This window comes from Crocodylus porosus, unplaced genomic scaffold (genome assembly GCF_001723895.1).
Source record: "Crocodylus porosus isolate Cpor-Errol unplaced genomic scaffold, CroPor_comp1, whole genome shotgun sequence".
Lineage (NCBI taxonomy): Eukaryota > Metazoa > Chordata > Crocodylia > Crocodylidae > Crocodylus > Crocodylus porosus.
Window position 1 is genome coordinate 37,100,777 of NW_017728918.1, and position 25,313 is coordinate 37,126,089.

General features: G+C 40.6%; 1 protein-coding gene across 1 annotated transcript in view; it reads left to right on the plus strand.

The window, feature by feature from the left end:
• The window catches only part of DLGAP2 (DLG associated protein 2), a 162,946-nt gene that overhangs the window by 58,635 nt on the left and 78,998 nt on the right, over positions 1 to 25,313 (plus strand). Inside the window, exon 4 of the mRNA XM_019537482.1 lies at positions 10,319 to 10,538. Within this exon, the coding sequence (XP_019393027.1) occupies positions 10,319 to 10,538 (220 nt within the window). The remainder of the gene's footprint in view (positions 1 to 10,318; positions 10,539 to 25,313) is intronic.

Consider the following 25,313-nt stretch of genomic DNA (forward strand, 5'->3'; position numbering starts at 1 on the left):
CCAACACTGAGCATGACTATAAAACACACGGCCCACATCAGGAAAATAAGCTGATGGGAACCTACCACAAAGACCTGAATACCCCATCTGAATAATACATGTAGGTGTGGTAGTGCCCATTAAAAGCAGTCTCACTCACAGCCAATTGGTTTTCAAGTCATAGTGAGCCACAAACATTGCATACCCAGAATTCCTCTGTCAGCCCCTTTCTCAGCCTGGCACATATGATTAGTGTGACCCTGCCCTTCAGTAAGTGAATCTAGACCACGTTGCCCTGCACTTCATTTGCATATACATTTTTGGAGCATCCCAGGATTTGTGAAAAGAACACCTGGCTCCAGTTATGAATGCAGGCAAATTAGCACATGGATCCTTTGTAGGTATCTGGAGTATATACATATACTGAACACTGCTGAGCTGTGTGTTCACTGTGGAGAGTGGGGTCACCTTAATCATATGTGCCAGACTGAAAGAGGGTGTAACAGAGGGATTCTGGGTGAACTGAACACAGTTTTGTGGCTCACCATGTCATAAAATGCTGTTGACTCTGGTGGAAGGCAGTCCAGTTAACTGTGTAGTAAATAATGACCCTTTTGGCATTGGACTAATACAGTGCTTAGTTTATGATAGATATAAGTAGGTGCTAATGTGTGCTCAGAATTGTGTTTATGAAACCCCTGTGCTAAAACGTGTAGCAGTTTTAAAAAAAATTAATGTGAATGCAGCACGTGCTGGACACAGGGGTGGCCACGATGCACCATAGTGGCTGTTTGGCCCTTTCTCTGCCCCTCAGGCTTGCTCCCTTTCACATTTTCTTCCACGCCTCATTGTTATTAAATCCTTGGAATGGGAAGCTGCCCCAGGGATCCCTGCTCCTGTACAGGTGTTACTACTCAGCGCCTTAAGGGCTTATTACAGGGCTCCAACCACCCTTACATCAAGCCCATGCCTCACAGATATTAGCAATTATCACCACTCCTAGGCCTGTACCAGGACCCAGTCTCTGCCACTATTGGGATTTGCAGTCCCTGTGCCATCAATCTTCCTAGCCCCTTCCTGGGCTTAGGCTGCTGCCTCTGTCTGCCCACCTCTGTTGGCTATTCTGACTACTGCTGGGTACCTAGTCCTTCCTGAGCACCAGACCTCCTGGTTGCCCCAGGCAACAGACCTTCTCTGGTCCCACCTCCACTCTATTCCCAAGCTCTGGCCCTGCTACTGGGCCTCTTGAGACCACCTACTCTGAGTTCCGAAACCACCCAAACCTGTGTGGTTCTAAGGCTGCCTTCTCTTAACCCCTGGCAGTGCAGTCTCCTTCTTTCTGCTGCTTGTTCAAGAGCTCCTTCCATGTCAGCAGTCAGGTTGAAACAGCTCTGGCCCCCAGCTTATCTCCCAGTTAAGCTCCTCCCCTTTCTGGTCAGGTGGTCTCCTTCCTGCTGACTCAACTCCTTCCACAGTCTTCTCCCTTCTTAAAGTAACAGGTGCACCCAGCACCTGTTACAGTGCATCAATTCTGGATGACATAACTGTATGGGTACTATGTGCAATTTGCTGAAGCCATGTTTAATTGCAAGGTTAGTATGTTCAAATTTTCTCCTCACTTCCACATGCTTAAGGAGAGCAGGGTCTGACAGTAAGGGGAGGGGGAAGGGACAGGTAGGGGAAAAAATTGGGAGGAAGCAGAGAACTAAGGGCTACCTGAGCTCCCAAATTTTTTTCCCTACTGTAGCAGTTAGGGGAAGACAAATTCAAGACAAAACTCCAATAATTAGGTCTATACAAGGAAAATTATAACAAATTTATTAATTTTCAATATATAGAATCTAATTTGGGGGTTCATCTTATAATCAGGATCATCTTCTATTTGAGTAAATATGGTAATTCAGACATTAATAAATTTGGCATGTTTATTTGATCTGAAGAAAACAGTGAGTAAAGATGGTGGAACTGAGGGATGCTGTCAAATAGCAAATTATGAATCAATTCTAGAATTTCTGCATGCAAATATTAGGTGTTTGTATGTACATACATATGTGTGTGTGTGTGTGTGTGTGTGTGTGCACATGCACAAATATCCAGAATCAATATTCTTATATGTGTGTGTGTGCAGATATGAGAAGGTAGAATAGACTGACCATAAAAGTCTAGTTCTGCAATTCTCATTCACAGAATAAGCCTTTTCTGACTTCAAATGTGTAGAGGTTGCCACATTAGTCAATGGTTTGGAACATTCAGTCATCCTGGGACCACAGCTGCATATTTTGGATCAGTCCTTTGTTTTTATTGGATAGCAAAAATAAAGTTGCTATGTAGCTTTGTAAAAAGAGGTATTTCAAAAACTCATCAATACTAACTGGATCCTTCCCTCTTCCCCTAAAGTGTCAACGTTTTATGAGGCACTTCACAAATCTGAAGGTAGTAGTGAGCTCCATGAGATGAATAGTGGCCTTTTTAATAAAAAATGCCTACTAGCTTTTTTATCAGTACTAAATGTATTTCTTTTAATTTCACTGAGTGCTCACTTACACTGCATACACACTTTTAATTAACCTGGGAAACTTTTCCCAGGTTTTTTTTCCTCATTAGCTGGGGACACCGAAACATATATTTGAAGGCTGATCCCTTAAAGAGCAGAAAGCTTGCAGTGCTGATGCTATACAGCCAAGGGAACCCTGTGCCCAAGTCTCAATATGCACTGCAGGCTCCCTTAGTCTTCCTGGAGACAGAATGGCAGCAATGCACAAGACAGTCCTGCTTGGTTGATCTGTGTCTCCCTGTAGCTCAATGTGGGATTGTGAAAGGGTGTATTCCATTCCTTGCTTGGCTGGACCAGCAAAGTCCAGGAAGTGATACATGCACTGCCCTTGAAGGTAGGGAGGCAGAAGCAAAGCACACTGGAAGGCTGGAGTTGTGCTGTGGCTTCTTTGAAAAAGAGAATATGTATAGATGTTCATTCTCTTGGGAGAAACTCTCCCTGGAGGGTTTATAACCCTGGTTGTCCCTGGGTCATTTTTTTCTTGAAGCACACATTTTATGCTCTGGGGAAAAAAAAGCCTAAACATCTGTCCACTCCTGGTTTTTCCTTGGAGAGCAGTGATTCTCCCAAGAGAAACTGAATATCTGTATATGGCCTTATTTTTGTATTATAATCAACATGAATAGGAAAACTCAATTGCCCTTATTGCTATCTCATGTCACAGCTTGTTTATCTTCTCTTTGCTTCATTTCTGTCTCTAATAATTTTCATTGCTCTTGTTTTGACATTTTTTCATTTATGTTTCTTCTGTTTTAAGAAGGTTTGACCAGAATTCAGCATACTATTCAAAGTGAATACGGGACTGAAAGTTGATAATGTTAATCATTGCAATCTTTATTAGAGATTGTTTACATTATTTACATTTAATCTCCACTTTCTTTATTCTGTTCAGTTATATATTATCCACACTTTTGCCTTTCAGAATTTTAATCATTTCAGAAAGTGGTGGGGAACGTAGAAGTGGATGGCAGCTTGGGCAACAGTGACCATGAAATTATTTATTCTAGGATCCTAAGAAAAGGAAGGAGGGAAGGAGAACAACAGAGTAAGGCCCCCAGACTTCAGAAAAGCAGACTAAAATTCACTCACGGAACTGATGGGCAGGATCCTCTGGGAGCCCAGTCTGAGGGGGGAAAGGAAGCCAGGGGAGCTGGCTGTATTTTAAGGAAACCTTACTGAGGGTGCAGGAACAAACAATCCCGACATGCAGGAAGACTCACAAGTATGGCAGAAGACCAGCTTGATTTAGCAGGGAATTTTTCAATGAGCTAAAACACAAGAACAAAGCTTAAAACAAGTGGAAACTTGCAAACAACTAGGGAGGAATATAAAAGTATTGCTCAGGCATGCAGGGATGAATTCAGGAAAGCCAAAGCATAACTGGAGTTGCAGGTAGCAAGGGACTGGAAGGATAACAAGAAGGGTTTCTGCTGTATGGTCAGAAACAAGAGGAGAACCAGGGAAACTATGGGCATTTTATTAAATGTGGGAAACAACCTAGCAACAGAGGATGCAGAAAAGGCTGAAGTAGTCAATGACTTTTTCACCTCAGTCTTCATAGGCAGAGTCTTCACAGGCAGAGCCAGACTGCTGCACGTGGCAGCAAAGTTTGGGGAGGAGGTGAGCATCCAGTAGTGACAAAAGTACAGGTTAGAGACTATTTAGAAAAGCTGGACATGCACAAGTCCATGGGGCTGGGCACGATGCACCTGAGGGTGCTAAGAGAGTTGGCCAATGTGATTGCAGAGCTGCTGGCCGTTAGCTTCGAAAACTTGTTGTTATCAGGAGACGTCCCGGATGATCGCAATAGGGCAAATATAGTGCCTAACTTTAAGCAAGGAAAAAAGGAGGATCCAGGTAACTACAGACCAGTCATCCTTACCTCTTGGGCATGTCCTCAAGGAATCCATTTCCAAACACTTGGACGGAAAGAAGGTGATTAGAAACAGTCAGCATGGGTTCACCAAGTGCAAGTCATGCCTGACCAACCTGATTGCCTTCTATGCTGACCGGACTGGCTCTGTGGATGCAGAGAGAGCAGTGGACATGATATACCTTGGTTTTAGCAAGGCCTTTGATGTGGTCTCCTACACCATTCTTTCAAACAAGCTAAGGGGATACAGCTTGGATGAATGAACTTTAAGATGGATAGAAAATTGGCTGGATTGTTGGGCTCAAAGGATAGTAGTCACTGGCTTGATGTCTAGCTGACAGCTGGTATCAAGTGGAGTGCCCCGTGAGTTGTTCCTGGGGTTATTTTTGTTCAATATCATCATCAATGACATGGAAGATGGGATGGAGTGCGCCCTCAGCAGGTGTGCAGATGACACCAAGCTGGAGGGAGTTGTAGATGTACTGGAGGGTAGGGCTTAGGATTCAGAGTTACCTTGATAAATTGGAGGATTGGACTAAAAGAAATCTCATGAGGCTCAATAAGAACAAGTGCAAAGTCCTGCACTTAGGATGGAACAAACTGGAACAGTCTGGGGACCCACTGGCGAAGCAACAGCTCTGCAGAAAAAGAGCTGGGGGTAACAGTAGACAATAAGCTGAATATGAGCCAATAGTGTGCCCTTTTTGCTAAGAAGGCCAATGGCATACTGAGCTGCATTAGTAGAAGCATTGCAAGCACATCAAGGGAAGTGATTAGTTCCCTCTGTTTGGCACTTCTGCGAGCAATCTGGAGCATTGAGTCCAATTTTGGGGCCCCCACCACAGAAGGGGTGTAGACAAATTGCAGAGAGTCCAGCAGAGGGCAAGTAAAATGGTTAGGGGGCTGTGGCACATGACTTCTGAGGAAACTGGGCTTATTTAGTCTGAAGAAGAGAAGACTGAGGGGGGGATTTGATAGCAGCCTTTAACTTTCTGAAGGGTGGTTACAAAAAGGATGGAGTTAGATTTCTCAGTGGTAGAAAATTACAGAACAAGGAACAATTGTCTCAAGTTGTAGCAAGGGAAGTTTAAGTTAAAGATTAGGAAAACTTTCTTACTAGGAGGGTAGTACAGCATGGGAACAGATTACCCAGAGAAGCTGTGGAGTCTCCGTCCTTGGAGGTTTTTAAGATTTGGCTAGACGGATCCTTGGCTGGGATGATCTAGTTGGGGATGAGCCTGCTTTGAGCGGGGGGTGAACTAGATGACCTCATGAGGTCCCTTCCAACCTTAATTTTGTATAATTCTATATAATGGCTATCTTCTGTAATATAACTTAATATCCTTTGCCCTGTTGACCACTGTGCATTGCAAAGGAGTTAATTGAGCTGTCCATAATGATGGTTAGGCCATTTACCTAAGTGACTATATCAGTGTGTGTGAATGGCTTAAATTCTTCATTCCAAAATACATTACCTTAAAGTTGTCCATAATGGATTTCATTTTCCATCAGGTTGCTCAATTGGCTATGTTAATTAGGTCCTATGGAAGCTCCTCATTGTCATTTTTAATCTTGACTAACCTAAATAATTTTGTGTCAGCTACAAATTTTCCACTTCACTGTTCATCTATTTTCACTTCAGTATTAAATACATGAAACAGCACAGAACTTAAATGTAGAACATTTATATATCACTATCTATGCCTTTGCTGTTTCTTCTTACCTTCCCATGACCCTGTCCTTTTCTTGTCCCATCAAGCATTTTTATGTTGTTTAATGTTTTTGTGTCTGTTATCTCAGTGGTTCCCATCCTATCCATTCCTGCTTAGGAGTTGAGTCATGGATACTGATAGATTGTACATTTACATTAGAAAACATAGGCTTACTCTTTCAATACAGAAAACTTTATTTTTTCACCATCAACAAACTTTGTTTCAAAAAAAATAATGAGGACTTTTATCTTTGATCCTACTACCTTTTTGGTCACTACTCTAATCAAAAGACTTCAAAATAAGATTATTTTTTCCCTTTCCAGATAGGATCAGTTTGTGTTAGAAATAAAAATTAATTATGTTATGAAAGACACAGTAATTTATTTCAAAACATATTTAATAGCCAAAAACTTTTTGCAAAAAATTAGAAAGAAAGCCTTTCATTATGGTGAGAAGTTCTATTTGAAATCTCCATGGAATTGTATAATGGAAACTTGCAAAATTGAAAATTTGCAGCAGTTATTTTGTTATAATGAATAATATGTTATTAACAACAATCATAATAATAATAATAATATCAACCACATGTAGTATTTGCAAAGCCAGAACATGGCTAGATTTTGTAATGATTTTTCCCTCTTTAGGTAATGATTAAATACAGTATGCGTGATTGGTTGATTCAGTGCTCTGTCTAACATTAAGTTTCTAATCTGGGTGATCATCATTTCTAGTTACTCAGAACAATACTGTACATTACTTATTTAGGGCAAGATCAAAAGTCTCCTAAACAGGACTTAAGTAGACTTTATATAGATCTATAATTACAATTCAAACACCCCCACTTAGAAGCCACCTAACCCATAAAGTGCCTTAACTCACTAGGCATTTCCCTGTTTGACCTGAAAGTTCTGTGGCAACCTTCACTCTTCCTTTTTTACATACCCAGAAATTTAAAAATCTGAGCAGTTCATACTTCAGCTCTCACTTAAGCTCTACTGGGATCCAGAAATAAGGATTAGCACTGCCTGTCTTCTGACAGGCACAATTTAGATGGCATTCTCAGAGCATGTTTAATGCACACAGGCAAGATAAGTTACCTCCTGAAATGCAGTTGGAGCTTCTATATTTTTAAATGATGGAATTCCATCCTCACATGGACAGATCTAGAATTTTGAAAATGGGGGTGCTTACGATGAGGTTCATCATTACATATAAAACAACACATGTTTTTCTCTATTAAAAATAAGCTATATGCTTTATTAGTATGCGGGAATTATGGTTTTCTCTGATGAAAAAAATTCAAAATTTTCTGATTTAAAAAAAATCCCCAAATCCACATTTGTCCGTGTTTAAAATGAACCGCCACTATATATAAACATTTTATTATTAACAAAAGTCCCCAAATCTACATTTGTCCATGATTAAGATGAAATATATAGTGGCATTTCATTTTAATCATGGAAAAAAATGGATTTTGGGAGGTTTTTTGAAATCAGAAAATTTTGAATTTTTTTACCAGAGAAAACCAGGGTCCCTGTTAATATGCTAGTAGGGCTATGGCTATACTATTCTATTTAAGATTAAGGAAAAGCAAATATAACTCCATTGGAATGAGTTAAAAATAATCTGCAGGGCTCTGGAATAGGAACTTCATTACCAGGAACAGCTAACAGACAGCAGATTTGCAAAAGAAAGGATAGGTTGATTGGTCGAACATCAAGACGACTAAAAGAAGAGAGGGTTGTTAACACCTGTGTAATAAAGAGTTTAGAAGGGATCAGGTAGATTATGATAAACCATGAAGTCAAGTGACTCCCTCAGCACTGCCTGAGTACAAATGCCACTGCCACTGCCAGTCAGTTGATTTTAAACTTTGGGTGGAGCACAGTCCTCCCCGATCATAATGATTTGAGCACTCTCCCCTGGAAGCTGGAGACCAAGATTCAGTATGCAGCTCAGATGAGATGAGTCAAGGTCATGTCTCCCACCTGCCACAAGAGCATCCTAACCAAATATGTTGTTATGTTTACCTGTTGAAGGTCAGCCTTTGTGCTGAAAGATTGCAGATACAGGAGGCCTAAAAGAGAGTACAGAAAGGAGGGTGATTGTTTCTCACTGTTCTTCAGATTATTTTGAAGATTTCTCCATTACTGTAGAAACATTCCTAGGAGTAGGGAGTCCTCTCTTCTCCCCAGGTGATTGTCCTAACCACTAAGCAACCATGTATATTCCCTTTTGTGCAATCTCTGTCTCACTCTGTCCAGGAGTGGAGTATATCACTGCCTCTACCTAGCAACTGTTGGTTGGGGCAGTTTCCTGGGAGGTGAGATGCAGTTCTGAACACTCATAGTGAAAAAAGGAATGACCCCCTGGTCTCCTACTTTTTGGGATAGTATTTTAACCACTATTATACAAAATGCTGGTGGCACCACTGTTTTTTCCATCCCTGTTTTAAGAGAAAATAGGTACCCCTTTTCAGTTATTTTGAAGAACATTTTTCAGGCATCAAGCCTTAGGTAAGGACCCTGGGCTTCCCATTCGAAACAGGTGCAGCCATGCCCTGTTTCAGGTGCCTAAGCTCTGGAAGGGAGTGAGATTGTATTCACATGCAGGGTTTAGCATCTACTGTTGGCTATGCCCAGATCTCTCCCAATTTAGGGTGTGGGCTTTTTGGATTTTCTCTTTCAGTGGCTTAACTCATTCTATTTCAGGAGCCTATGGGTACAGCTTTAGAAATTGGATTATGTTCTGGGGGCCAGATTCTTAAAAAAATAGGTGTTACAGCACCCAGCTTGTAGGCACCCAATCCTTTATTGGATCTAGACTTTAGTTCCTGATATTTATCACAGAGGGTTATGGAAAAGGACACATGCAAAGTCATGGTGAAACTGGCAGCTGCAAAGAATAAATAAACATAATATAATGATAGACAAGTTTCCTTGGCTAAATGTGATATCTTCTATTAGACCAACTCAAATAGTTGGAAAAATTCTTCTTTGCAAGCTTTCGTGTATAAATACCTTCTGTCAGGCTGAGGAAGCGTCTGCAGTTGGTCTGTGCTCTTCCTGGATAGAATGAATAGTAAAGAACCCATCAGACCATCCAGAAAGGGCACAGACCAACTGCAGATGTTTCCTCAGCCTGATGAAGGGTTTTTATACCTGAAAGCTTGCAAGAAAGAATTTTTCCAACTATTTGAGTTGGTCTAATAAAAGATACCGGATTTACCCAAAGAACCTTGTCTGCCTATGTCCTTAGGCAAACATGGCTACAACTTATACTCCCATAATACAATGAATCGGTTTTGAAATATAAAGCATGTATCATTGGCTGAATAAATATAATAAACAGAGTAATATTTGTAATACATGACATAAAGAAAATGATTAATAGAGGCTTTAAAAATAGATGTTAAACTTGCCCTTAGCTATTTTAAATAGGTGTACATCAACTATCATTAAACACCAGTTTGTGGACCAAGTATGATTTTATAGACAGTGTTTAACAAAGATCCAGACTTTTCTTAGCTTAGCTATGTACATAAGAAATATGTACACTTGATCCCACACCTCAAAGAGGGCAGCTCACTCAGAGATCAACCGAACCATCCTATTGAAATGCAAGTAAAAACAATTCTTTTCTGTTTATCAGAACTCTTTAGGCCAGAATGTAGCTTTTAGTCACAATCCATAGATACCTCCATCATATTTATAGCAAAGAGAAGAGAACAATCTGCAGTGCCATCTCTAAAAGGTATGGCATAAACCCACCTATGTGATCAATCAACTCTGTTGATTGGTGCAAGGAACTAATTAAGAAGTCCTTCTCCCTGCCTACCCTAAAAGTGAGGGTAATCTATATTAATCTTTACACCCCAGTCTCAACAATACATAGATTTCTTCATCAGGGTCTAGAGATACTGGGATTGTCTGTTATGATTCTTAATATTTACTGATAATCTTCTGAAAATATCAAAAGATATAAAATATCATCACTTAAAACAAAATGCATGGTACGTATTATACACAGCCATGTAAGACAGTAAAATGTGAATGTGTTCAGACAGGTTTATTAAACTTTAATTATTTGCTAAAACAGTTCTTCATCAATGTACAGGTGTCCATTTGTGAGGTGTTGAGGCCATGATGATCACAAACAAAGCAAGTCAAAAAATCAAATGCATTGTTGTTGTTTATTCAGATGAGTGAAGCAGAGGTTAATGGGCAATTTGAATCGGTGTGTGAATCAGTGTTTAGTGAAGTTGAAGCTCAGGCAATGGATGCCCTTGATCTCCCAGGATGCTTCCGAACAAGAAGCCACAGTTACCTGCGTGCCATTCAGGCAGGTTACTCCCAAGATGATGAATGTATCCCTGCAATGGCATCTTCCAACATCACCTCAACTATCAGGTCAACCACAGGTAAGAAAATCTATGCTAGCCTTTATGCTATTTCACATGTAAAATATATTTGATTTTGAAAACAGTGCATGAAACAGAAACCCTCTTGTTCCTATGCCATTAGCATGATTGATGCTCTATAGTACATTGAGAATTGGGCCTTTGATATTGTACTATAGTGCTTATATGTCCAACTATTCAGACACGGATACTTTAATATTTATTCTAGAAACCTAATATAATATATAACATCTGTATTCTGAAAGTATTACATACTGTGCCTGAATTTCAACCTGAACTAAACTTCTTTCACATGCACAGTTTTACAAGTACAAGCTTACAAGTTACAAGTTTTACAAGTGTAAATGAGTGGTATTATTTAGACCAGATCAGAACTTGTAGCCTATATGCCTCATGCAGCCTATGTGCGGTTAACGTATGACTTGTGAGCCCTAGTGGCTGTCTTACTTGCACAGTGGGGGCATAGAGGCCAAGTGTCACTGGTACATCACACACAGTGTGAAATAGGGGCCATGTGTCACTGTTGAAGCCTACATAGCGGAGACAGATCCTGCAGGTTGGCCCAACAGTGTGCAACAGGTGCAGTGTGAGGCCAAGGGAGCCCTAACTCACGTTGCTTTAGAAATCTAAATGGCTGACTGCACCTCCCCATCCAAGATAAGGTACATCCAAAATAATCATCTCTGCTCATGTTTATAGGCACTTTTAAAATACTGAAGCAAAAGGAGAAGCTGGGATTTAAAAGTGCCTCAAATTCTTCAGGGTGGAATATAGAGAACTTTCCTATAGTATATTTTTCTGAAGTTAACAGGTTATGATAAATTGCTACAGCATTCATACTTAACACAGTCCACACACTTTTGCCATATACCTCCTCAATAGTCATTATCATACCCCTCATTTTTATGCCCTCTAAACAATTTTAAAGTTTCTTTTCTTTCAAGTTGCTTAATAAAGAGGTTAATTTATTGGGCTTGCAGCTGTCATTGATAGGAAGAAGATTTCACAGATAACAGTTGGAAAACTTGAAGTGCATGTATTACAAAAATAATTATTTGTCAATTATTCATATTTTTATATTTTCAAATAAATGATCTTATACTTAGGCATGATATTGTCTTACATTGGTATTTCTATGTTAAAATGCAATGCATATTTTCATGCTATGCATCCCCAGGAAGTAAATATATATTCTCACAACACCTTAACATACAAAAATGCCTGCTTAAATTGTTTATTTGACATATCCACTGTACAGCAAAACAGTGGAAGCTTTTGAAAGGAAAGCAGCTGTCATTGTTCAGTAATATTGGCATGCAATTCTCTCAATAGCATTAGTGTGTTATTTTACATTCAGAGTGGTATTTTATACTGAACAGCTGAAAGCTGTTCTTCATAAAGCTGTTTAAACTATATAAGTTCTAGTTCTAGTTAAAAGTAGATATGCTGTGCCCCCTCACCACATGTATAGGTATTTGTATTACATGCCTGAAAGCTTAAATAGCCATACTATCAAGGAGCAAATGTATTAATAGAGTAAAACTTTTGAGAGGTACGGAAGAGACTACACTTTTTCCAGCTGTAGTTTAGCACTTGATGACTAATATGCAGTAATCTTTTCATGAACTGAGGCCAAAATAATTAACCTTGTGTCTCTAAATATGAGTTTCGGTATTTGACTTTAGGCACCAAAGTTAGAACGCTTCTAGAATACTCCATTTAGTAAACAGCTCGATTGACTTGTATGCCTAAGTAACTGTGACTTTATATTTTATATTAAACATACTCTTCCCATCTAAAAAGATATAACTTCTATTTTCCCTAGAGTCATAAAGCTGAATAAGATAGTGTGTTTGGCAAAATAACCAGATTAGACAGTAAATATGTCTGCATCATACTGTTTCTTTCCTTATTAAAAATGTTATGCATTGATTAGAAATCTGCTGGTTAAATGATATGGTTTTGAAAGCTCTAACCTTCATTTCACACATGGTTTCTTTCTCATCTCAGGAATGATTTATCAGATAGATTTTCTGGCCTAAATATGTAATCTTTATGCTTTGTTGGTGTTAGGGAATATTGACATTGGAGGAGGGGAAAAAAAGGACGAAAGGAAAAAAGATAGCAATTACATACGGGGTCACAAGCGAAACCCTGGTTCAAAAAAACATGGGTTTATAATCTAGATCTGTATTCAAGCTGTTTTTCCAGTGCCATTGAATGAATTTGTTTTTGTCTTCTGTGATGTTACCAGGGAAAGAAAAATATCCAAATAAGAAACATTTATCTGGGCCCCTCTACATATGCAGGTAAAGGCGCAATGGGATCTAATGCACGATCCACACAATCACACCTCCTGCCATGCCACATGCTTCAAGTACCACCAAAGCTGGGAGATCATGGCAGCTGTGATCTTGCTGCCCTAGATGTACCATGCACCCCCAGGGCTAGGAGATTACATCCGTGCTTCACAGGTCACAGCACCAGGAGGGCACACTGTGGGAACCTAACATCCGGATTTGCAGGACGCAGTTCCAGGGACTTCAGGGTGCTGCCAGGACCCAGAGTCAGAAGCTGCTGCAGCTGAGAGTCCCCTGAATGATGGGGCTCTCAGCTCTGGCTGGGCATGATGGACCCATGCAGCTGGGAGCCCCATCAGTTGACAGGGCTCCCAGCTGCAGAAGAGACCCTGGTATGTGTGCAAATGAAAGTTTAGTAGCAACCAGATATAAAGTTAGTACACATTTTTGAGGTCTAACTTTATAGCTGGTTGGAGCTTTTAAAAGTGTTATTGGTACTTTACATGTGTAGCTGGTCTCAAGGTACGTGTACAGTTAACCAGTTAATTTGATGATACCTGTAACATGTAGAGGGGGTCTCAGATGTCCAAGGAAAAGAAACAATGATGTGATTCAAAATTAATTGAAATGTTCAGTTGAGAAATAAGTCACTAGCTTAAAACCATAGGGTAATTGTTCCACAGTTCTGTCTATAGCATTTGGTATGTTAGGGGCAGATACTTCATATTTCAAATATTACTAAACTTCAAATAACCCCTTCCTCTTTCACTGCTCTAAAAATTGTAAAATAGGTTTTGCATAAAATTCAGTATATGACATTGACATATAGGAGATGGATAAAATTCTCATTCAAGGAAAACCCGCAAAGCTCAATGTTTCCCTTTAGCCTTCAGTGTCAATTAAGCCTTTGAATCTCGGGAATCAGTTCACCCCTTCAAATCTTGTTTTATTAAATTGGAATTTACTTTTTTTTGCTGCTGATGTAACAAGTTCTTCTTGGCAAAGCCCAGATTGTTGCTTAGAAAATTAAAAGGCATATCATTTTTATTATAGTAGTTGAAATTTTAATGATAGAAATCATGGCTGCCTCTTATTGATGATGTAAAGAAATGAAATTGTAGATTGACTGGAACATTTAATAACAAAACGGAAAATGTAAATCTGAAGCAGAGAAAGATTACTATTTTATCTATAAAATTAATAAAGTATATTATAAAAATTTGAAATATACAATATTTTATTATGAAATACCTTTTGGGAGAATGTGCCTAGAATCTTGGGGCCAGGTTCTATTCCACTAGCATAAGTGAATTTAGGGACCACATAGTCACCCTACTCAAGTATCTGGAAAAGTATTACAATAAAAGGCAGATGAGCCCTCCTCACTGCTTTTTTGTAACTGTCTTAAGGGTAACAGGTGCTTATTACAAAAGCAAATGCTTTAATGGATTCCCAGGGATTCAAGCAGAGTGGACTAGAATCACTTTTTGGCATCTGAGTCTACTTGAACATCCAAGAAGTGGAATAGAATTTGGCCCTGGGCTTCATTTAGAACAGCAGGAAGGCTACAGCCTTATTGAATAAGTATATGAGACCCACTAACTAGCCTGCCAGCAGGATTGCTTGATACAGTTTCGAAAAGGGGTGCTGTAGTCAAAATTTCCAGGCCAAGTACAGACAGCCAAAAAGCCCAAGGGTGAATCAATTCAGTCTTTTCAGATTAGTCTAAACTGAAGAGATTAAACTGAGAAACATGTGAACATACATTAACTTTTGATTCTGGCTAGAAGCTGGGAGGTGCTAGAGCATGCCTATCTGGCACATAGCCAGCATGTGCTGTGTATTTGCTTCCTGTTCCTGCTACCCCCAAGGGCTAGGGACCAACATTCAAAAAATCCTTGCCTAAGATGAATCAGTTTGTAACCACACAGACATCCCCTCTGGACTGAGAAAATGCAGGCACATGCCTGCAGTGGCTCAGGCTAGAAGCTGGGGGGTCAGGCTAGCAACCCTCCCCTCTTTTCCACAGTGCTGAGCTGAGCAGGGGCATGGCCAGGCCCCAGCAGAATGCTCTGATTAGGGAAGGGTTTCCTCCCCCATGATAATAGAGCATTTATCAGCTGTGTTATCAGCATTCAGCACCCCATCAGAAAACAAAGACTCTCTCATTAGTTCTAGCTCTTCTTAAACAACTTTTTCCAAGGAAACAAGGGAGGGATATTACCAGCGACCTGTAGATTAGCTACAAAAAGCCCTACATGGATTTCATACTGTCCCATCACCTGTCGGATGCTGTCCTATCTGTGTTTGTCCTGTCTGCCTTACACAGACACCACTCAGCATGCTGGCTATGATCTGTGCTGTGGGAGGGACAGAAGAAGTTGAGATCCCTTCTTGAGCAGCGAGGGGGGTGGGGCAGGGGAAGACAGGTAGACACTGCTGTGCCCACAAGTCTCTGCTGGAGCTCCAGTGAGGGAGCAGGTGGGAGGGCCAGCCCAGCTCTCTGGAGCAGAGAACCCCATCCAGCCCAGAGATCATGATGGGATGCCAGGGGACTCTGATTTAACTTAAACCAGTTAAGTTAACCTGGGACAGACATTGCATAAACTGGTTTCACTCAAATCAATTAAGTCTGATACTTCATTCAACCAGGTTTATCTTAAACAAGTTTTAGCCATTTCGAAATTGATTTATGTGCACTGAGCTTTTTTTCTGTTGGAGGTTTAAACCAGTTTCTGATTACTTTAACCAGTTTATGTGTAACTTCTGTCCCTAGCCCTAATGTTTAAGATACTTTCCAGGGATATTCTGTGTGGCCCTGGACATGTTTTGGATATTATCAACTACTAGAGTAGTTGATACAATACTAACCTTTCTGAAGATTAAAATGGCTCTAAAACTATAGCAGTTCCTGCCTAGATCTGATTGATGGTGTTGTTGGTTCTTTATCTGTTGGATTAATGAAAAACCTGTTGTTTAACCTCAGCAGAGTTAGGACACTTGAAATGTTCATTAGCAAGCCATTCAAACAATAAAGCTAAGCTTCAAAGTGTACTTGGTAGAAATCAGTTGCAGTCTTGCTCCAAGATTAGGTTAGTCATGAATGTAGACCTGGATGCATTGGGAAGCGCCTGTTCCTAGAAATCATTCATTGTGTGGGAGCAGGTAGGAATGCAAGGCACCAGAAGATTCACAGGAGCTTAATTACCTGTCTTGTCCTTACCTAAAGTAGACAATGCCCAGTGCCCCTTCCCTTCCTGTAATCCAATAAAAACAAGTGCCAATGAAGCAATGACAGCCCATAGTGTTAGGGAGCTCCAATTGGAATTTCACTTTACATGCCCATATGGCAGTTACCCAGCTGTGCAACTGTTGTTTCTTGGCACTTGCACACAGTTTGTGATCCTAGTTCATGTGCAGTGTGAATGCCTAAATGTCCACTGAGTATGGTCAACAGGCTGTATGCTTAGTGGGATGGTATTCAGTTCTGTACATGTATAAGTCACAAGGAAGAGAGCCTTCTTTCTTAGCCTAATACTCAAGGGTAGATACTTGCCTGGAAAATAGGGACCCAGACTAGCTCCCCTTAGAGGGCTTTTAAATCTGCATCTCTCAAATTTTCCAGCCCAGGGCTGTAACCATCAATCCCTAGGTTAGGCACTATCCAGCCTCTTTTTGATGCTGAGTCATTCCACCTTGCTTTTGATAGTTTTTCAATAAAATGGATGGAGCCCAGTGGGGAAATTTCCCTCCCACTGTGAGCAAGGGTCTAGGCTAGAACCCAGACCTGTTCCCATTCAGAAGCTCGCCATTCTACACACACAGAGCTTGGTGTTCTCTTCTGGCCCCATATATTTCCAGCTTCAGAAGGAAAGTTCAGTAATGCTTACCTTATGGCTTTGTGATTGGAGCTGCTTGCTACAAAACCAGAGAGATGCACATTCAGCTTCGGCTAAGATCAGTATAGAATATGAGTCTTTTGTTGGCTGGCCAAGTGCCACAACAACTCATCTACTGAGACTTACTCCTAACATCTGCTAGGCATGAATTTCTGCCAGGAAGGATTATGTGACATGCTCTCATGTAAGTAGACATATACGGACCTGGATACCTGCCCAGTGGGAGTGCAGCTACTGCATTAGCTCAGTTACTGTGCCCATGCTTACACACCCACTTTGCACAGGGACTAGGATCACTTTGTGCCATGTCTGTACTTAGCCATCAAAGATGGCAGTTATACACAAATATGTAACTGTATGCCTGAGTTCCCTAGGCAGCAGGCAAGGAAGCATGGGCCAACTGTGCTGCCAGTAGTGTGACAGTGACCAGGCCATTTTGTGCTCCATCCCCCTCCGCCCAACTTCGTTATGTTACTGGTTACATGGCTGGGTGAGTAAAGTAAAATAGGATTTTACCCTCTGACCCCTGCCAAGTGAAGCCCCTGATTAGGCTTCACTTTAAAAAGAATAAGAACATTTTATTCCTCCTGTTTCACTTCATAAAATAAGAACATAGACAGCAGGGTGGAGTTGTATCTTGTGTTATAAGATAATGTGTCATGGGTGGTTGGGATAGATGTAGACAAATGCAACACATTTATTATCTTGAGATTTCACAGTCCTGCCTTTTCTACCACTGCCTCTGTACTACAGCTGCTGTCAGGAACAAGGTTTATAGGCTAGGCACAGACAGTCAAAAAGCCTGAGGATAAACCAATTCAGGCTGTCTAAACTACACAAGTTAAATTGAAACAGAAGTGAACAGACATTACTTTGATTCAGGAAATGCAGCTACATGCCTGCAGTGGCTCAGGCCAGAAGCCAGGGGGCACAATGCATGGCTCTCTGCTGTGTATTCACTTCCTCTTCCTGCTGCTCACCAGGTCTCTGGAATTTGCTGTCCAGAATTAAAGCAGAGAATTCTGCAGGGTTGTTCATCACTTCCTCTTCCTGTTTCCAGGTTCCTGTGAGATTTGTAGTCTACAGTTGCAGCCAGCAGTAAGTTTGAGCAGGGGAAGGGGTGTTTAACCCATTTCCCTGACCCCAGACCTAAGCCAGGATTTGCTTAGGGGGGGCTACATCCCCAGCCAATTTTGCCCTCTCCCCACCTTCTTGCCAGCCGGCCCTCACTGCTCCAACTAGAGAGCAAAGGGTAGGGCCAGCCCTACTCTCTGAAGCAGACAGCCCAGCCCAGAGCTGAAAAGCATACTGGGATGCTGAGGGACTCTAATCAACTTGAACCAGGAAGGAGTCTGAGATAGAAGTTTCATAAACTGGTTTGACCCAGATCAATTATGTCTGATACTACATTCAACCAGGTTTATCTTAAACCATTTTTATGTGCTCTTAAACTGGTTTATGTGCACTGAGCTTCTGTTCTGTTACAGGTTAAACCAGTTTTTGATCACTTAAACCAAGTTTATGTGTAACTTCTGCTCCTAGCCATAAAGTACAGCTCCAGCTGTTCCTGCCTCTTGCCTGTATTCCTCTACCACAGGCAGGATGTCTTTCCCAATGTTATGGGAAGCTATCAAATACAGATTTCTTTGATTCCAGCCACTGCTTTCTCTTCATAGATTCATAGACGTTAGGGCTGGAAGGGACCTCGAAGATCATCAAGTCCAGCCCCCTGCCCCAGGGGCAGGAAGTCAACTAGGGTCAAAAGACCCCAGCAAGATAAGCATCCAAGCGTTTCTTGAATAAGTCCAGAGCAGGTCCCTGCACCTTCCAGGTCTTGAGGGCTCGGACAGTAAAGGAATTTTTTCTTATGTCCAGCCTAAGACGGTCTTGTAGGAGTTTATGACCGTTTGTTTTTGTTTTTCCTTGGGGCGCTCTGGTGAACAGACATTCTCCCAGATCCTGATGAACACCCCTTGTGTACTTATAGGCTGCCACCAGGTCCCCCCTGAGCCTGCACTTTTCCAGACTGAAGAGTCCCGTGGTTCTTAGCCTCTCTTCCTAAAGCCTTCTTTACAGCCTTCATAAAGACTGTCTGTGCCTTGTTCCTGACAGGAGCTGTAGTGCAGAGGCAGTGGTAGAAAAGGCAGGACTGTGAAATCTCAAGATAATAAATGTGCTTTCTGATCGTGCGCGTGGCTCTCCTCTGCACTCTATCCAGCTTCTCAACATCCTCCTTGAATTATGGAGCCCAGAATTGGATGCAGTACTCTAGCTGGAGCCTCACCAAGACCTCTCTTACCTTTGCTCCCTCACTAGAGGCACTATGTCATTTCCAGGAAAGGACCCATAAGACCCAGGTTACTTCTTCAGGTATTTGCAGTATAAATCCGTTGCAAAGATGTAAATGTGCAAATGGACATAGAACTCACTCCACCTATTAGGTACCTCAGAGGACTTAAGTGTTCATATGCAATCCTGTTTCACTCTGCTTGTATCCCATAAAATGATGAGTGGGTCCTCTTCCACCTCACTGCATTTTTTTTGTAATTTAATCTTAAGGCTAAAATTACAACCTATAACAAGAATAGATGCATTATTGGATTTTCAGGGTCTTGAACACAGTGGGATAGGATCACACCTAAGTCCCCTTAGGTCCTTAATAGGTAGAGGAAGGTCTGACTCTTGTTTTCTATCTGGAAAACTTTGGACAGCCAGAGGGCCTCAACCAGTTCTCAAGATTTGGTGGTAATGGGGGAGGGTTTCCCTCCATTTTTTTCTTACTACTTCTGGCTAAAAGTTACTAAGGACTGTGAAAAACTGGTTTTTCAGTTGGTATTAGTAGCAGGACAAACCAGAACTTTGCAAAAAAAAAATTGGTCCAATCCAAACCAGAAGGAACATTTTTTTTCAGTTTTTCTCATGAAACCTTTTTTTTTTTTAATTTTGTTTGCATTTGGGACATTTTTAAACAAAAGCAAGGAATGAAGTTCCAATATTATTGTTTAACTAGCATCCAGAGACTGAATTGACATAAAAATAAATATTAAAGAACAGCTGTGGAGCCAAACTCTCCCAGAGAAGAGAGATTCACATCCTTTTTAACAAAATGGGAGTGGGAGTAGTTGCCTGGCAGTTTAATAAGTTATGGAGGAATGGAGCTGGAGAAAAAAATTATCGTGTTACATAGTCATTTTCTCTTTCTAGTGCATACGAAGTGGAGTAGCATCAACTGCTCAACAGTATTTGTCTCTCAAATAGAGAGATTGATCTTACTGCTATCCTATAATATTCTATAGCTTGGTGATTAGGAAGGTTTCCTTAGAATAGGAGATGAGGGTTCAAATCCCCAAAGGCAAAGGAAGGGAACTTACCTGGGCTTTGTGCATCCTGGGTGAGAGCCCACAATTCTTAATGAAAGCAGGCTCCACCTCTCCCGCAGTTGTATGAGCAATAGTGTTTATTGGAGAGGGAAAAAAATAAATCAACACAAGGATCCATTTTGTTATTCAAATCCTCGAAATGGCAGGCTTTGCTGGAAATGGGCATGACAGGGTAAATGCCATGCCCTGGAAGTTCATTCAGAGGAACTACACAAATTGGGACAGTGCAATAGTGAAGTGTGCCTGTACTAGTTCCTGTGCTTCCAGAGCTACCTTTTACACATCTTAGAAAGTGTGAAGTGATCTTTCTTCAGCTCTTCATGCAGGAACATTGCCTTTGCTTTTTAAAGAAATATAATGTAAGAGCCATAAGGGTAACATGTGAGCTACAATGTAAAGTTTTTTTTTTATGAATCCTGTTGAATCCTTATGAATCCTGTTTTTTTGCTTTGAGCTTCCTATCAGTTCACATATAAAATTGTACGTCCCATAGTCCAGAACCTCAGCTCCTATAAGTTAACATGGCTTCCTTGAAATCCCTTGGACTTACTGTAGCTGAGAAACTGGCCCAAACCTTATACAGATTTTAGTAAGACAAGAGATGATATTTTCAATTCTACTCCGACTTAGAGTGGTGTAAAGAGGACCTCAAAGTTCTGTATTTAGTCAGGTGATAATTCCTCTGCTGCAGTCTATACAGAAGACAAAAGACTGCCCCCAAATACTATTGGCAAATCTAGGTATATGACAAGCAATGGTGAGGGTTGAAAGGTCATATCCAAGGTGGAACTGCAATCATGCAGTGCTGTGAGCTACATTTTGGTGATGCTGTCAAACTTACATAGAGCCCTGGGGCTGTTCTAAATCACTCTGCATCCAGAAAAGTGTGTATATTTTACACTCTCCTTTTTGGAAAAAATAGTTCTACTATAAAATGTCACTCTTTAGAGGGAAGTAAGGGGTGAAATCCTGGCTACATCCAAGTCAGGGTAAAAATCCCATTGATTTCAATGGGACTCAGATTCTGCCTTATGTATAGGAGGTCTAAGCCCAGCAATATCTTACATACATTTTAAAAAGGGCCAGATGCTTGATCTGGAACTATGACTATATCTACATGGGACGTGCGATTATCTTAAACTTCTGCTAAAAGCCCTTCCCAGTCTCTCCTGATCCAACCATGCACATGCTTTCTGCAGCGTGCCTGGGGATGCTTCCAAGTTCTCAGTGTGGCACATGGCCCTGAGAGCAGTGGTGGGCATACTCAGCACTGCTAATGGCAACCACGCTATATTTTTAGCCTGCAGCACTTGTGCAGTGGTAGAAACAGGGTGGGACTTGTTCTTGGTAGTGGTTTTGTGGTCTTCTCAGAGAGGTGCTTTAATCTGGGCTTTAATTTTGGTTCTTGTATTCTTGGGCAAATGGATTTCTAACCTGTCCATTATACAACAGTAAATTGATGCTTGCAGGACTCTTTAAACATGAAAAGCATTATGTAAAAGCTAAGGATTTTTTGATTGTTTATTAAAAGTGGTTTAGTCATTTACAATTATCATTAATGTAGGGTAACTGTTGTCGTGCTCTATTAAAACTAGTTTAGTACGCAATGTATCTCTTAAAGTTAATTGTTTTATCAGCATTTCTCCACTGTTTTTTGTTGGTAACCCCTTACTCATAAATCAAAAACATTTCTGATCTTCCAGGTACACTAAAAGAGTAAAAATGACTCAGTGAAAAGCCTATTTAACGTATGTGCTTGTAGATGTGACTGTGAAAACATTAACGGAGAATGATTGACTGTGAAGGGGAAACACGTTCAGGGAGTTGGGGAATAAGATTTTCTTTGGTTAGACTATAAAAAAAAAATGTCTATGCCTATTACTCTCCCTCCCCACAGGAAGAAGGAATATCAGTGTATCAATATGAGACCTGATTCTTTTCCAGAAAAAGCCATGGGCAGAATTCCAACTGAAGTTAATGGGAGCATAACTGCTCCATAGTTTGGAAGCCATACCAGACTCTTAGCTCTTTTCAGCCCTTGGGTATTATAAGCAATATAGTTTTGATTTCTGTAATATATCTTTTTTAAATAGAACATGATTAAATATGCAATTTTCCCACCTCCTTTCTGACACTGAAAAACCGAGATCATATTTTGTAATGCAATTTCAACACTTTAGAAGAACATAGGAATTGTCTAGAAAATCAAAACAGCTGTCAACACTTTGCTGTCTACAGGATGCTAAATGCTAGTTAGACTATAATTTCTTGCTAATTAACTGATCTAAAATAGAACCCTTTGTAGCTAGTCCATCAATGATTGCCCAAGGTTGGCATTGCCCATTTCTCCCTTTTAACTTTAGTATAAACTTGCAGAAAATAACTTTCATGTCCCATTTGATTTACATTTCTGTTTTATGCCTAACATTAATTACTATGCCTAAACAGATCTTCTCATTTATGTAGCGTGGCCTGCCTACAGAGATATGTTTCTTCAATATGGAAGCAACGATTTAAGCACTGAGTGACTTGATTACTACAATTCTTTTCATTCTGTTCTTCAGGTTGTAATTAGGAGATTAAAATGTAATCAAATGCTACTCTTAGACTCCACCATTTTCCAAATTTAGTGGTCACATTTTCCAGTTTATTTATTTAGTTTCCTGTATAATATCACAGATACATATACTTTAAGCCTTGAAAGATCCATTGCAATAACTTGATCTAAGTCTATGCAAAACATAGACCGTAGCATCTTATCCATCAATTTCTGTACCAAGACCAGTAAATTTTGATTAATCTGAGATGTCGTATTAAAGTAAAGTCCTTGTTTCTTCTCAAATGACTGCATGGATTTTATGCAGCACTGAGATGGCAGCAACAAATAGATACATCACCTGCTGCATTAAACTCAATATTTTGCCTGGGATTTATCCTGTGGCAGTGTCTCAGGTCATGTTGATGCTGCTTTCATGTCACTTAAAGAGCACCACTAGGAAACCTCCCTGCATTCCCACTCAGTGGGCACATCTACACAGACGCTAAGGCACAGTAGCAATGGCCTACTTCACTATAGCTCATTGCTACCGCACAGTAGTGTTGCCGGGCACTAACTGTGTGGCAGCAATACTGCACAGTAGAAACAAGCTACTGCCCAGTAGTATCAGGAAAAAACCTGTTAAGCCAGTTAAGCAAGTACTAAATTACTATGCAATAACTACTGTGCAGTCCACCACACATGTAGACACAGCCTGTGTCTGCCATATTCCAAATATGAGACAATGTAACCACCTTTTAACAGTGACTGAAGCATACAGAACCATTCTTAGGCCTTTGTCTTGGGTAGACTTTTGGCAGAAGCTTGGAACTACTGTAAACAATTTGACAAACAATGAATTAAAGTGCATGCATAGGGCATGCTTCATAGCATGAAAGCAATGTAGACAAGCTCTCATTTTATAGTTTTTACATATTTCATATACAGGTTTCCCTCACTTTATGTGGGTCCTATACGTGCAAATTCACTCTTATGTGATGACCCTTTTTATACCAAAAATTTGTTATATGGGAGGTAAATTCACTCTTATGCAATCAGTGTGGTGGAAGCCTGCTGCTCAGGGAAGCTGCCGCCCATGCTTCTGGAGCTGCAGCTGCCCCAGGAGCGGCGCAACACCACGTGCATCCCACTGCTGGCCAGGCAGTGGGCGAAACACAGCCCAGCAGTGCTGCTCCTGGGGCAGCTGCACCTGGGCGCAAAGTACAGCATATGGTGGCAACTGCCTGTCTGCTGTTGGTGAGTACCAAAATTGTCTTGTAAAAGTCATAGAAATGGGTCTGGAGGTCAGTACAGTCAAGGACTTGGAACATATCCCTATTTGTTACATTGTAAAGTGGGTTCCCTTTATGCAAATTTCGGTTATGCACCATTGTCCAGGAACACATTTACAATATAAAGCAAGGGAAACCTGTATATACACATATACTATATGTGTGTATACATACATACACACACGCGCGCATCACTCACACACATATATATACACGCATACATACACATATACACATTCGTATGTATAACTGCAGATAAAGGACAAAAATGTAGCCAATCTCTACAGTAGACAAGAGTATAGTAATGAGATACAATTCATTACTGGTGGTGTAAATCAACCTACCCCTATTACCTTCAGCTGAGCAATACCAATTTGAAAACTACAAAAATATACAAGGTTGGAAAACCACTTAAAATTGTTACTAGCTGCTGTGTAGAAAGGATAAAAAGAATTTTCTCTTCTTTCCTTTGCCATTAATAGCCAGGTTAAAGGCAAGGATTGTATAGGTTAGCACTGCTGGTCAAATGAAAAAAGATTAGGGAGGAAACCTCACCTTCCCCTTGCACTAAGACAAGTGAAGTTGGCTGATGAGAGAGAGGAGTAGACCATGCAGTGACTGTATGTTTCCGCTTGCTTTTTAGAGCTGTATGTGTGAGTTTTCACTGGGATGAGCACTGGGCTCTCAAATAAGGTATGATAGAAGACATAACAGAATATTTGCACCAAAAGAATCCATCAAAAGAACACAAGCACATGATTAATTATAGCCTTGTTCTCTTAAGGACTGCAAAAATGTGGCAGCAGGAGGCAACTATTAATAATATATTAGATATGTGAAAAATATCCACTTATAGCCTTGATTTCAAAACCAGTTTTCCATAGCATTAATAGGGCATGTCAAGGGGAAGGGTTTAAATCTGGATTAAGCCACCAAGTGAAATGAATACAAACTACTGAAAAACAATGACCCTGCCATCAGGAAGAACCAACTTAGTTTGGATTGTTAAACCACATTTCACAATAAGCCTATTATAAAACAAGATAAGGTCCTGGTAGAAGTGATGTGGGGAAAAGTAAGTGTCTCCCTAAACTATATCAGCACACAAATGCTAGTGTGAAGGTATTATTCTTCTCCCCACTGCCCCATACTACAGCAGGAAGTGGAAGTAGGAAGTAAGAAGGGATGGATGGGTGGAAAAGAGAGAGGAAGAAATAGAGAAAAGAAACTCTGGCAAAAGATGGGAATTTTTGATCAGATGCATAATTAGGGTGGCCATCATAGATTTCATAGATTTCATAGACATTAGGGCTGGAAGGGACCTCGGGAGATCATCGAGTCCAGCCCCCTGCCCAAAGGGCAGGAAGT